At 46.0% G+C, this 13,675-nt stretch overlaps 1 protein-coding gene across 6 annotated transcripts in view; it reads right to left on the bottom strand.

Annotated features, from left to right (window-relative positions):
- Window positions 1-13,675, bottom strand: part of NMNAT2 (nicotinamide nucleotide adenylyltransferase 2) — a 207,342-nt gene that overhangs the window by 5,223 nt on the left and 188,444 nt on the right. For all 6 annotated transcript variants that reach the window (XM_070473961.1, XM_070473962.1, XM_070473960.1 and 3 more), the window contains 2 exons: window positions 1,818-1,919; window positions 1,613-1,680 (listed from right to left, as the gene is read on the bottom strand). In XM_070473961.1, coding sequence (XP_070330062.1) covers window positions 1,613-1,680; window positions 1,818-1,919 — 170 coding nt within the window. The remainder of the gene's footprint in view (window positions 1-1,612; window positions 1,681-1,817; window positions 1,920-13,675) is intronic.

The raw sequence follows: 13,675 nt of genomic DNA, 5'->3' as shown, positions 1-13,675 counted from the left end.
GCTCTCACCTCATAGTTGATGCTACTGTTTCAAGGATCTGCATAATCACCTTCCAGGGAAGAAGTCCAGTGGGCCTTTTAAAATCCTGGGCTCACTTGATTTTTTGGAAACATACGACACAGATGACAAACGACAGTGTTCTCTCTCTCTGTACCCTCTGTTGCCTTTGTTCCAGGGCCACCAATGCTTGTGGTCTCTGCTCCTTGGTCCTCTTCTATTTTTTTGTGTTACTTTTTAAATTGGAGTATAGTTGATTCACAATGTTGTGTTAGCTTCAGGTATACAGTAAAGTGATTCAGTCATGCATGTGTGTGTTAGTCACGCAGTCATGTCTGACTCTTTGTGACGCCATGGACTGTAACCTGCCAGGCTACTCTGTCCTTGGAATTTTCCAGGCAAGAATATATATATATCTATACATTCTTTTTCCTTTGTAGGCTCTTACAAAATATTGAGTAGAGTTCCCTGTGCTATACTGTAGGTCTCTGTTGGTTATCTATTTTATATATAGTAGTGTGTATATACATTAATATATATACACACTACCATATATAGTAGTATAATATATTAATCCCAAACTTCTAATTTACCCCTCAGCCTTCCTTTAAATGTTCATATGTTTTAAATGTTCCCATAGCCTTCTTCGCTTCTTACTGACTTTCCCTTACTGACACACCCTTAAACTTTAATTTACACTTAGGTGCTCATGGCTTTCAGTTTTATTATACTTCCAGACCTCTGTATTCCATATATCATGGCTTTCAGTTTTATTATACTTCTAGACCTCTGTATTCCATATGTCTTATCCTTCCACTGGATATTTCCACTTGAGGAAACTGTTAACTGGCCCCTAGTATCCAGTCTGTCTTTCTTCTGCTTAGTAATAGAACCACCCAAATTTTTGGACATATGGCTGCCAAGCCTCAAATTCTACTCCCAGCCTGTCTGGAGGCTAGGCATGGCCATGTGACTGATGCTGAGCCAGTGGGATGAAAAGGAAGTGATGCGTGAAACTTTGGGTCGTCTTCTAAAGGCAAAGCTCTTTGCCCTTCCCCACTGGCTGAGAAGTCATTGCAGCAGCCATGGACTCAGAGAGGGAGGCTTCATGTTGAAGAGAACAGAGATTCAATTTGTTTTGACACTGAATAACATTTCTCATTTAAAATTCTATTTAGTGTTTTTTGTTACGGCAGTTAACCTAAACCCTTACTAATTCTGTGGGTACCTCAAAGTGGAAGTGGAAGTGTTAGTTGCTCAGTCATGTCTGACTCTTTGCGACCCCATGGGCTGTGGCCTGTCAGGCTCCTCTGTCCATGGAATTCTCGAGGCAAGAATACTAGAGCAGGTTGCCATTTCCTCCTCCAGGAGACTTCCTCATCTCAAACTAAAAACAACCTCTTCCCCCCTCAAGTCACCTAAAACTAACTAACAGCCTGTACCCCTTTTAAAAATCAAGGACTAGTGACAAATATTAAATGAGGTCTAAAAAGAAGGCTGCATATTGGGGCAGCCGGTGTTTGCCAACCTAATAGTCAGCCTGGACTAAGGAGAGCTGTATGGGAACTTATTAGCCAGTTTGACCAAGGTCTCTCTGGTCGTTTGTCAAACGTACCTGCTCTTGGTTGAGCTGACGACAGACATGGGATGGTTGATGTCATCCTTCACCACCATGATGTTGTTCTATGGACAGAGCAGAGAGAGTAGGTTGCCAGTCCCTCACGCTAAACTCCTTTTGTGTCCTCATGCCTCCAGCCCCCAGGCTTCTCAGAGAAGGGCCACATCACATTACTACACCAGCAGGGAGCTGGAGGACTCACTTTGTATTTGCGGAGTATTGAGGAGTGGTTCATGATTCGGTCTGTGTCGGCTGCGTCTCGGGGAACCACCACGATCCCAAAGTCCCCAACGATCACCTCCATCTGAAGAAACCGAAGAAGGGGAGAGAGAGAGAGGAAGTAGCCTTTGGTGAGACCTTGACTCCAAACCCCTACCAAGCAACTAGCTAGCAAGGTGGAGCTACCTCCTGTTGGAACCCTAAGCTTTAGTCCCAAACTTGCCTTCTCAGCCCCATCAGTCAGCTCCTTCAAGTAACAACCTGTAACTGTGTTCGTGGAATGAGTGGGAACTTCACCTGGCACACTTTAATAAATACCTGTAGACTGAATTAATAATGTGCTTCTGCATGTCTGGGCAAGATCTCTTCAATTCCTGAGGCTCCCGTTGAGCTCATAATGTTGAAGGGCAGCATGAAACATGGTAAGTATCCTCTTGGGTGACACAAATCCCATTGCTCAGCAACCAGACCCAAGCCCCTGGTTGGTTTACTGAGAGGGGCTGGAACACCCTTTGAGCTCACCTATATCAAAACTTCTGTGGGACTCAGGGTGGTGACAGGGGGAAGGGCTTGGAAAGTCCCAGTGTGTGCACACACGGTGATAGGGGAGGATTACTATGGGGTCACTTCTGAAATCAGCCTGATAGAAGCCTGCTGCCATCATGAGAAATGACACCTTTTCATTTAAAAGTTAACCGCCCCCCCCCCCCATTATAGGTACAATAGAAGCTTGGGAAAGTGAGAAAAAGAAAAAAAAAAAAAAGAAATCAATCACAACCACACAATCCAGTTAACCATTGTTAAATTAACATCTTAGTATTTCTATCCAGGGTTTTCTCCGCTATGGGTGTATGTCTACAATTGGATTGAACTGCAAAATTAATCATTTTATTAAATACCTATATATATTTTTCATTTAGCATTATATTGTGAGAATTCTCTCATACAATTAAAAATATTTGAAAGTGTGTTTTCTCCAGTTTGTGTATTTCATTGCCTGACTATACTGTGATATACCATGACATAGTAAGCCAAATTTGTATTATGGGAAATATAGAGTCACTTCTGATTTTTGCAGTTATAATAGTGCTTTGTTGAAGATCTGTATACATAAATCTTTTACCATATTTCTGATTATTTCCTTAGGATAGGAAGTAGAATAATTGGATGAAAGGATATGAACTGGACATATTTCAAGCTCTTGAGACGTATTACCAAGCTGCTTTCTGGAAAGTCGTGCCAATTCTTATTTTCAAAGAGCCTGCAAATTGTAGCATTTAATAGACTTGGATCTAGTCTGGGCATATTACTGTTTAGATCTTGCCAATTAAGGATCCCAGATGGAGGGAGAAGTGGGGAGAGGCAGGTTTCTTCTAAGCATGCAGCTTATTGGGCAAGACCTGCTTTGGGGCAAAGAAACCAGGTTTTTCCTCATAATTCTCCAGCCAAGTGCCACAAAAACAGACATTATAGAGCACTATGGCTACTTCTTCTCTATAGAGGACTTCTTTTTTAAAAAAATTCATTTATTTTTTAATTGAAGGATAATTGCTTTACAGAACTTTGTTGTTGAGGTTTTTTAGAGGATTTCTGTATCAGCAGAATTCCCCTTCTAAGCCTGATTCACTGGTTATGCACGTGTGTGCCCTTGGCTATTTGCAGCCACCTTCACCCTACTTCTCCCATTGCTTACAACTGGAGCTAGAGCTGCAATTAAAGATTGACTGGTGCCCCAGGAGGGAAGTTGTGGATGTACCATGTCTGAGCCCCCATTGGATCATGACATTTGGAAGATACAGAATATTACACAATATGCTGCCTCTATTGGTGGTAGTCAGATCAGGTAAACTAGCCCCAAGTCTTTGTCCTATGAACCAGGAATGTTAGGGAGAGGCAGGGCAGGGAGTGGAGGTGGATCTCGCACCTCCTGCCATAGCATTTAGAATATTGCACCACTACTTAGAAGGTAATCGAAGACACTGGCTCATAAATTTGGCCAGACATCAGAATCACATGAGGAGCTTAAAAAAAACCTCAAAGCCCAGCTCATACCCAGATCAATTAAATCAGAATCTCTGGGAATGGGGCCCAGGCATTAGTATTTTTTTTTTTTACTCCCTAGATTTTAATATGTAACCAAGTTTAAGAACCAGTGATCTAAGTACTGAATTAAAACTCCAGGGAAATTATTACAGTAGAGAATGAGAGAGAAAAGAGAAGGGATGGAAAGAGAAGGGGAGGAGAGGGAAAAGTTAGAGAAGAGAATCCATCCATCCGGCTGGTATATGTGGAGATTCCTCAACTGCCTTGCTATGCAGGTGTTTTGAGATATTTGGTGCCGATTGTATAACACAGGATCTGAATTCACTTTGATTCTGAGAATCTGATGGATGTTTCATGCGTGATATACAAAATAGTGGGTCTATTTAAAGTGAGCATTCCAGGAATTTCCCTGGTGGTCCAGTGGTCAAGAATCCGCCTGCCAATGCAGGGGACACCAGTTCAGTCCCTGGTGTGGGAAGATCCCACATGCCGAGGAGCAGCTAAGCCCAAGCGCCACAACTACTGAAGCCTGCATGCCCTAGAGCCTGTGTTCTGCAATGAGAAGCCACCACAATGAGAAACCCCCATACCGCAACTAGAGAGCAGCCCCCAGCTTGTTGTGACTAGAGAAGAGCCTGCACACAGCAATGAAGACTCACCACAGCCTAAGATAAATAAATAGAAATTTTAAAAAACTAAAAAAATAGTAAGCCTTCTAGTTTAAAGCATGAAAACAATGGCTCAGAATGCCAGTCAGGCCTCACAGGGAGGCCCTCTGGGTGACATGAGTGCAGCTGCTGCTTTCTACTCAGAAATTGATGACCTGAGCACCTAATCAATAACCATGCAGGCTGCTCAGTGGGTGGCAAGCAGATGCAGGCCTCACTGATTGAGATGGATTCCTTTTCCAGAAACAGGTGACAGATGTGCCCCCTGGGAACAGATGTGGTGGAGGAGACGGGTCTACCAGACAAGACACACAGCTTTACCACATCCCATGAGCATCTCAGCAGACATCTGGACCAGACTGCAGACCTTTTCTGCTCCGTTGGCCAGACCCAAGGTCATGGGCTTGATTTTCATGCTGGAAGGTGTTATGTGGGTGTGTGTTTCGGGGTGACAGGAGGTGCCGGGTGCTAGAGCTGGTGAGGTTGCCTTCATCCCATGGGTACCCATCTCCCTCCAGAGGCTTAGCTGCCCTGCCCACCCCCACCCTCACCCCTACCCCTGTCTCCTGTCTTCATGTGGCCTCTGGGATCCACCCTCTCCTGTGTCCTTCTACCTTACTGGTTGCTCTTTTGGAGTTTCTCCCTGTGCTGTTCTTTTTTTTTCTTCCAGCTGCTCATCATGTGCGATCTCAGTTCCCCAACCAGGGATGAGACCTGCACCCTGGGCACTGGAAGTGTGGAGTCTTAACTGCTGGACCACCAGGGAAGTACCTGTGCTGTTCCTTCTTGTCGCCCCGATCTCGAACGACTGGAGTCCCCCAGGCTCAGTCTTTGGACCTCTTTTCTATCTACACTTGCACTTTTAATGATTTAATTCCATTTCAAAGTTTAAAAGACATACAGAAGACTCTCAAATTTATATCTCCAGGATAGACTTCTCTCCTGAACTTCAGACTCATATATCCAGTGGCTCTTCAACACACCCACTTGGATGAGGTGTCTCAGGAGTAATATTACATAAGCCCCTGAATTCTCTGATATCAGTCAGTCCCCTCCACTGCTATCCCATGCACACCAAGATTCTATTCCTTTCTCATTTCAGTGAATGGAAACTCTCTTTCTACAATTGCTCATGCCAAAGCCTTGGTGTTACCCTTGATTCCTCTCTTTCTCTCACATCCCACATTTAGTCCATAAAGCAATTCAGTTGACTTAGTCTTCAAAAGAAATCCAAGAACCTGCTCATTCCTCATCATTTCCATCACTTCTACCCCGGTCCAAGCCTCTTCTGGTGGGTTAAACAATGGGCCCCCCAAACACCCAGGTCCTAATCCCTGGAATCTCTGAATGTTACAAGATGTGATTAAACTAAGGGTCTTGAAATTGTCCTGGATGATCGAGGTGGGCCCTTATGTAATAACAAGGGTCCTTACAAGAAGGAGGAGAGGGAGATTTAACTCAAGAGACAGAAGATGATATGAAGGTGGAGCAGAGAAGATGCTACACTGTTAGCCTTGAAGATAGAAGAAGGGGCCATGGCATGCAACAAGTGCAGCTCAAGTAGGAAAAGGAAAGGAAACAGATTCTCCCTGAGGGCCTGAGGAGGGACTACGGCCCTCGACTATGACTTAGTTTTGGCGCAGTGAAACCCATTTCAGACTTCTGGCTTCCAGAAATGAAAGAAAATAAATGTGTGTAGTTTTAAGCCACCAAGTTTGCAGCCACAGAAATTGTCTGTCTCCATCAGCTCCCATTTGGATTGCTGTGATCTGTTTTTCTCTTGCCTTTTTCCAGTCTATTCCCAACAGCCAGACCAATAATGTGAAATATCAGTCAAATTATGCAGTTCCTTGGCTCAAAACCCTTCACTTAAATACCACCTTCTCACAGTGACTTCCACTGGCCACACTATTTCAACCTCCAACCCTCTGCATATAGACCCTCACCCTCCCCATACCCTCTCAGTCCCCACGTCCTAACTCTTCTTCATTTCCCCATTGCATGTGTCTCTATCTAACACCTTGTATATTTTCTTTGTTTAACCTTACTTTTGCCTCTTTCTCTCTCCTCTATGAGGGTAACTTTCATGAGGGTAGGAAATTTTGTGTTTCATTCATTGCCATGTTCCTGGGTGAAGAGGATCATACATGCTCAATATATACTGTTGAGGAAGAGGATTCCTGCAGAGTCCTCTCTAGGAGCTAGTTAGCTGATATATTCTCCCACTTTAGGATATGGAAGGCAGCCCCAGTGTACCTAATGGGAACTCTTAAGAGGCTCCAGGAAGTGACTCTAGAGAGACTTTCAGGTCTCCGTGAAAAGCATGGATAATTTTACTCCTGAACGTTCCCAAACTTCATCTGATTGGTCAGTGGAATCACCTGGGGGAACTTTACAAAGAATAACAGGCCCAGGGATTTTGATATAATGTGTCTACAATCAACCAGAGCCTCTGTCTTTACGAAGCTCCCTAATCCTTCTGAGGTACACCCACTTTGGGATTATTGTCGCTTTTAACAATATAGACAGGGACTTCCCTGGTGGTGCAGTGGATGCGAGGGCTTCCCTGGTAGCTCAGCTGGTAAAGAATCTGCCTGCAATGCAGGAGACGTGGGTTTGATTCCTGAGTCAGGAAAAGAAAATGGCAACCCACTCCAGTATTCTTGCCTGGGAAAGCCCGTGGACAGAGGAGCTTGGCTACAGTCCATGGGGTCACAAAGAGTTGGACACAACTGAGTGACTCAGCACAGCACAGTGGGTGGGAAGCCACCTGCCAATGTAGGGGACACGGGTTTGATCCCTGGTCCAGGAGGATTCCGCCTGCCTCAGGGCAGCTAAGCCCGCGTACCACAACTACTGAAGCCCGCCTGCTGCAGCTACTGAATCCCACTTGCCCTACAGCTGGTGCTCCCCAACAAGAGAAGCCACTGCAATGAGGAGCCCCATGCACCTGGACCAAGAGTAGCCCCTGCTCCCCACAACTAGAGAAAGCCCTTGAGCAGCAATGAAGACCCAGTGCAACCAAAACTAAATAAATAAACACAAATTTACAAAACAATATAGGCAACTGTCTAAGCTGCTAATACCCTGGCTTGGTGTAAGATGAAGTCAAAATGAGATACCTGTGGGATGTGCACTCTGGGAACTCCAGCAAAAATGAGGCCATCCCCCCACCCCATGCCTTAGAGATGAGGGCAGACATCTGACCCTAGGAAATAGAGAGTTTCTCAAGCTCTCCCTGCCCACGGAGCCCGGGGATGGAGCTTCTATTCCAGCTCGAGTGGCCCAACACCTCCTGTGTCTTCACGAAGCCGTCTCTGCTGGTCTTGGTCTTGCCTGGGGGAGGGGAGGTGGGTGGGCAGAGGCATTCTGATTGACAAGTCCCTCTCCTGACGGAGACTGCTGTGACATCATTCTGCCACACTGTGGTGAGCAGAATTGGGGTATAGTCTTCTCCCCTGCCCGCAGGAGACAGTGGTCTCTCAGGGTAGCTCTGGCCTGTGTCCTGTCTCAGAGGTGGGGGGTCTGTGCCATTCATCCTGCTTCAACTTCCTGCTCACAGGCTCAGCTTTGATCATGTCTTTTTGTCTTCCGGGGCAAAGGCTCCTTGGGGGCCGCAGGGGTAGGGCTGGGGAGAGGAAGTGGGAGGGGGCAGACTCTGCTCCACCCCCATGTGGGGAATCTGAAAAAAGGATATGACACGTGTTGGGGCAGGAAGCAGCTTGGCCTTGGGAGGGAGAACACTCAGGGCAACTGGGCAGCAGATCTCTCGGAAGGAATGCATAATTACCATCTTCCCTCAAGAGGCAGAATTTCCAGACCTGCCCTACTGGGTTCCATGGATACCTGGCCGGGAAGATGCCCTGTGGTCTTAGTTGGGAGCTTCCCAGCACCCCAGGGCTGAGCATGACAGATATGGCTTCCTCTCTTGGCTCAATCACTATCTAGTGGGAGACATTAAGCAAATGATGAATGATTTCAACAGTATTGCTCTGAAAGATAAGGTAGGTTACTATTAAGTGGTGCTACTCTTAAAATCTTGTAGTGGTTAATTGTCTTCTGGGTAACTGACATAAATTTGGGCCACATCCCATTGTGGAAGCTGAACTCCTTCAACCAAGCTGTTTCCAGGTACTCTTACATTTGTTCATTCAAAAAACTTATATTGAGTGTATATGGTGAACCGGGCACTGTCCTGGTGTTGCCCAATAAGATGGACAAGTTTAGTGTGCCCACAGAACTCACCTACAGTCAGGAGAGATCATAAACAAATACATATGTAAATAAGAAAACACCAGGTGGAGCTAAGTACAATGTTGAATGACCTTGAAAACAAAATGACCTTGAAGCCCAAACCTAAATGGCAAGAAGGAGCCAGGCACAGGAATACCTGGGAAAAGAACATTCCCAGTGAGGCCACAGCTAGTGCAAAGGCCCTGAGGTGGGAAAAACTATTCAAACAAGGAAATCAAGTGTAACTGGAGCACAGAGAGGTAGGGGAAGTACAGAAGAACCAGATCATGATAAAGATGGGATTTCATTCCAAATGCAAAGAGAAACCATTCGAGCATTTTAAACAGAGGGCTTGACTTCCTTTAGCAGCAGAATCCAATTTACATTGACTTGCCCAGGCAAGTTTAACTGGTAAGACCCTCTGTGGAATCATTCTGAGTTCAGAGTTCGAAATCCTGACCATCTCCCCAAACAGTCCTTCATTCTCAAGGGAGAGGACCTGAGTCTCTCGGGCTCACTTGTACCTGTTCTCCAGATGAGAATATTCAGGGATGAACAGGGGACTACCAGCAGGAAGGGGAAGCAACATTTATCAGGGTACCTGCTATGTACCAGGCATAGTACTAGGAGATTTGTTTATTCATGCATTTAATCCTTACAACAACCATTTTCTGAGATGTGTGCTTCAGGTCCCACTTTATAGATGGGGAAACCAAGACTCAGGGAGATATAGTAACTAGTCCAAGCTGCACAGCTAGTAAGTGAATTTGAATCCACTCTTGTCTGCTTTAAAGGCTCTTTTTACCACATCATGCCTAATTTACATACATTAAAAAAATTTTTATGTTGTATTGGGGTGTAGACAATTAACAATGTTGTGATAGTTTTCAGGTGAACAACGAAGGGACTCAGCCATACATAAACATGGATCCATTCCCCTCCAAGTTCCCCTCCCATCCAGGCTGCCACATGACATTGAGCAGAGTTCCATGTGTTCCAGTAGGTCCTTGTTGGTTATCTATTTTAAATATAGCAGTGTGTACATGCCTATCCCAAACTCCCTAACTATCCCTTCTCTCCATCCTTCCACTCCCCCCTCATCTCACTCTGGGCAACCATAAGCTCGTTCTCCAAGTCTGTGAGTCTGTTTCTGTTTTGTAAATAAGTTCTAGATCCATTTGAAGACTCTCAGTTTAGTGACTTTAAATTTTTTGGTTTGAAAATATAATCTTTTTTTTCTCCAGTCTTATGGTGAGCTGTGTCCTCAGTTCATTACTCCACATCGCCCCCTAGAGTATGTAATTTTGTGTACTTCTGAGTAGGTTAAACCAGATGTGAGAGCATCCCGCAGAAGCCACGCAGTAGGTGAGGGGCATTGAAACATGCCCCTCCCATTTCAGGCAAGAATCTTCCATCCTTGTTCTGCACCCTGCTTCTCTCTGGAGGGAGGGCTGAGCAGAGGCTAGTGCGGGAATGCATTTTCAGGATGGCTTCCTTAGTGCAAATAAATGAATGACCCTTCCAGGGGATTTCCCAGAGGAACCCCACACCCATTTCCAATCTGCCTGGGGGTGTGGGAAGGCAAGGGATTCCAGCCTCGAGTCAAAAGCCTGAAAACCAAAGCAACAGCGCTTTTCACACGAGAAACCTATCTCCCAGGGTAGGGGGTAAGCTGCCTTTCCCTGGGCTGGAAACGCGACAGCAGGCTTATCAGTGCGGGGGCCTAATCCCCAGGGTGGAAGTGTCCATCGGGCTTCCTGGCTGGGGCGGGACTGTCTGATAAAAACCATCTGAGCCTGAAAAGCCAAATGTTTGTCTTTGCTCCATTTGTCCTGGAGCCCTGGGATTTCTTCTGGAGTGGCCAGTGCCCCAGGCTCTTCCTCTGTTTATTTTCTTTGGTTGTTTTCCCATAGCTGGTGGATGTAGGAAGCAGTTAGCCCATGCCTGGTTGGCTGGAAAAATGTAGAACACAGCCAATTAGAGCCAGCCTGTGGAATGCTGGGCTTTGAGAAGTACAAAAAGAAAAAGAAAAAAGATAAAATACAACCTTCCTCATTAGCCCATCTCTGGTGCCTGATGTTCCACCTCCAGGTGTTCATTCCTTTGAGTTAAATATTGACCCTTGCTTATTTAAAATGCAAATACCATTTTCAAGTGGCAAATACATGTAATCATTAAACTGAAATGATTTTGTCTGCTTGCTGAAAAGTCAGAAGCTTCCCAGGCAAAGACCAAGATAAACCTTCTGTTTCAGCCAATGAGAACTATCTCCCCCAAAGGTCTTATTCCTACCACTGGATCTTTGACAGCCTTCTCTCAACCCCCAAAGCCCCTCTCTTTGCACTCACTTAATCCAATCCTGCCCATCATTCAAAGCCCAGCTCAAGTTGCTGAAAGAAAGTGAAAGTGAAGTCACTCAGTCGTGTGCGACTCTTTTCGACCCTGCGGACAGGACTGTAGCCTACCACGCTCCTCCGTCCATGGGATTTTCCAGGCAAGAGTACTGGAGTGGATTGCCATTTCCTCTCCAGAGGATCTTCCCAACCCAGGGATTGAACCCGGGTCTCCCGCATTGTAGGCAGATGCTTTACCGTCTGAGCCACCAGAGAAGTTGGGCTGCTGGGCTGCTATGAAATACATGTCATTCTTCCCACTTGTCTGTCTTACCTGCGTTAGGGAACTGAACATATGCAAAGTCCTGCTCTGCTGTTAATAGCTAAGTGGTCTTGGACAAGTCCAGTTTCCCAGGCAGTGCAGTGGTAAGGAATCTGCCTACCAATGCAGGAAATGAGGGTTCGATCCCTGGGGTTGGGAAGATCCCTTGGAGGAAGAAATGGCAACCGACTCCAGTATTCTTGCCTGGGAAATCCCATGGACAGAGGAAGCTGGTGGACTGCAGCCCATCGGGTCACAGAGTTGGACACCACTGAGCACACACACGTACGCACGCTCAGACAAGTCCAGTCCAAGTGAGCCCTGGTTTCCAAATCTATAAATGAAAATCGAGATTCCACTTTCAGGAGTGTTCAGGGGTTAACTGAGATAAGCCATCAGAAACAAGAAAAGTGTTTATTATCTGTCTCCCCCACAGAAAGCAAAGTGCACATGGTCGGAAACTTGACATATTCTGTTTTCTTTGTTCCTTCAGCCCTAGAACAGTGCCTGGCACATGACAGGTACTCAATAAATATTTTAAAACCAATGAATAAACAACAGCCAACATTTATTGACTGCTTACTAAGTTCAAGAACTCTTTTAAACTTTCTGTATGTTTCATTTCATGTACTATAATGAACAAATAGAATAAAAACTGTAAGATATTTTTAGCAAGTGCTTCAAGGACAAATAAAGTACTTACATTCACACTGGGCACTCAGTATTAGCTGAAAGATTGATGGAAGGAAAGAATGCCTGAATCAGAATTAATTTGCCAGATTGCCTTCTATTATACTATAATGGAAAAAGCAGCTGGCAGCATAAGATCACCAGACGATGGGCTTTGTTTGAGGAACGGGAAGCGGGTAAGAGTTTCCTGTCACAAATCTGCCCATGACTTGACCCTTTAGGCTTTGGCCTTGACTTCTCACAGACCCTGGTCCATGCCTGGATACCTGCTTCCCTGCTGGTGTCAGGATATGTTTCTGCTGTGGGCTTAGTTGCTCAGTCATGTCCGACTCCGGGACTTTGTTGTCTGCAGCCCACCAGGCTCCCCTGTCCATGGGATTCTCCAGGCAAGAACACTGAAGTGGGTAGCCATTCTCTTCTCCAGGGGCTCTTCCTGACCCAGGGATCACACCTGGGACTCCTGCATTGCAGGTGGACTCTTTACTGCCTAAGCCACCAGGGAAGCCCAGTGTCAGGATGCAGCACAGCAAAGATCAGGTCTCCTGGGGGAGACTATTCTAATTAAAAGCTTGGGAATGGGATGGGCTGGAGGGACTGAGTCCCCATCTCCAAAAGAGGGTCCAGGAAACTGGATCTTGCTTTCTCTCGGGAATCAAGAATGAAAATGCCAAGTGCCAGACCATGCAGAAGCAACTCTTCTGTGTTCCATGGAGAGAAATGTGATGAACATGTATGGCATTTTCTCTCCATGGAATGTAAGGAGAAGGGGTGTGTCACTGGTCAGAGAAGGTCAGAATTCACTATGGGCTAATGGATCTTTGTGTCTATTGGGAAATGCCCAAGGGATGTGCTTGGGTTGGGGTGAATGGTTGTGTAATTACATTTCTGGATGGAGAGCACAGGTTCAGGAATCCAAAGCAAAAGAAAGAGCAAGAGTGACTCAATGGAGAGTCTGTGATTGTGCTGAGAGAGGCCTTGGCAGCCCTGTTGTGGAACAGACTGTCCCAGCTGCTTCCGACTGGGTGGGGACACTGCTGCTCCATGGCCTCTGATGAGCGATCTTTACAGAAGGGTGGAGAGGCTCCTATGTTCCCCCCAGACCTGTTTGAACTAGTGGCTTCTCCCCTCCTTTGTTTGTGAGAATTCTGGAGATAACATGGGAGGCTGGAATGCGGAGCAAGGACCTAGGACTTTTCCAAGAAATCGGGCTCTCTTCCCCACCCTCCTGTCCCATCATTGGCAGATTCAGGGCTTCAGGCTCATGGTCACTGAGCACAGGTCTGCGGCCATCAAGTACCACTCGGGACACTGGGTGATGAAAAGAAATGTGTTCTGATAAAGGGTGGACTAAATGCATGAAACGGGGCAGAAGTGGGTCTCGCATATCTTATCCCTGGTAATCTCATAGTTAGGAACAGAGATCCCTAAAACCAGCTGCTTCCAGGCTAACTCCGGAGGGTAGAACAGAGGCAGGAGGTAGATGGAGCATGCCCCCACCCCACCACCACCACCAGAGGAAGCAACTGGAGTTCATTTCCTGTGGACAGAAACT

This window comes from Odocoileus virginianus, chromosome 11, assembly GCF_023699985.2.
Source record: "Odocoileus virginianus isolate 20LAN1187 ecotype Illinois chromosome 11, Ovbor_1.2, whole genome shotgun sequence".
Taxonomy (NCBI): Eukaryota; Metazoa; Chordata; class Mammalia; order Artiodactyla; family Cervidae; genus Odocoileus; species Odocoileus virginianus.
Note: the sequence above shows the minus strand (reverse complement) of the source record. Positions and strands in the feature narration are given on the sequence as shown.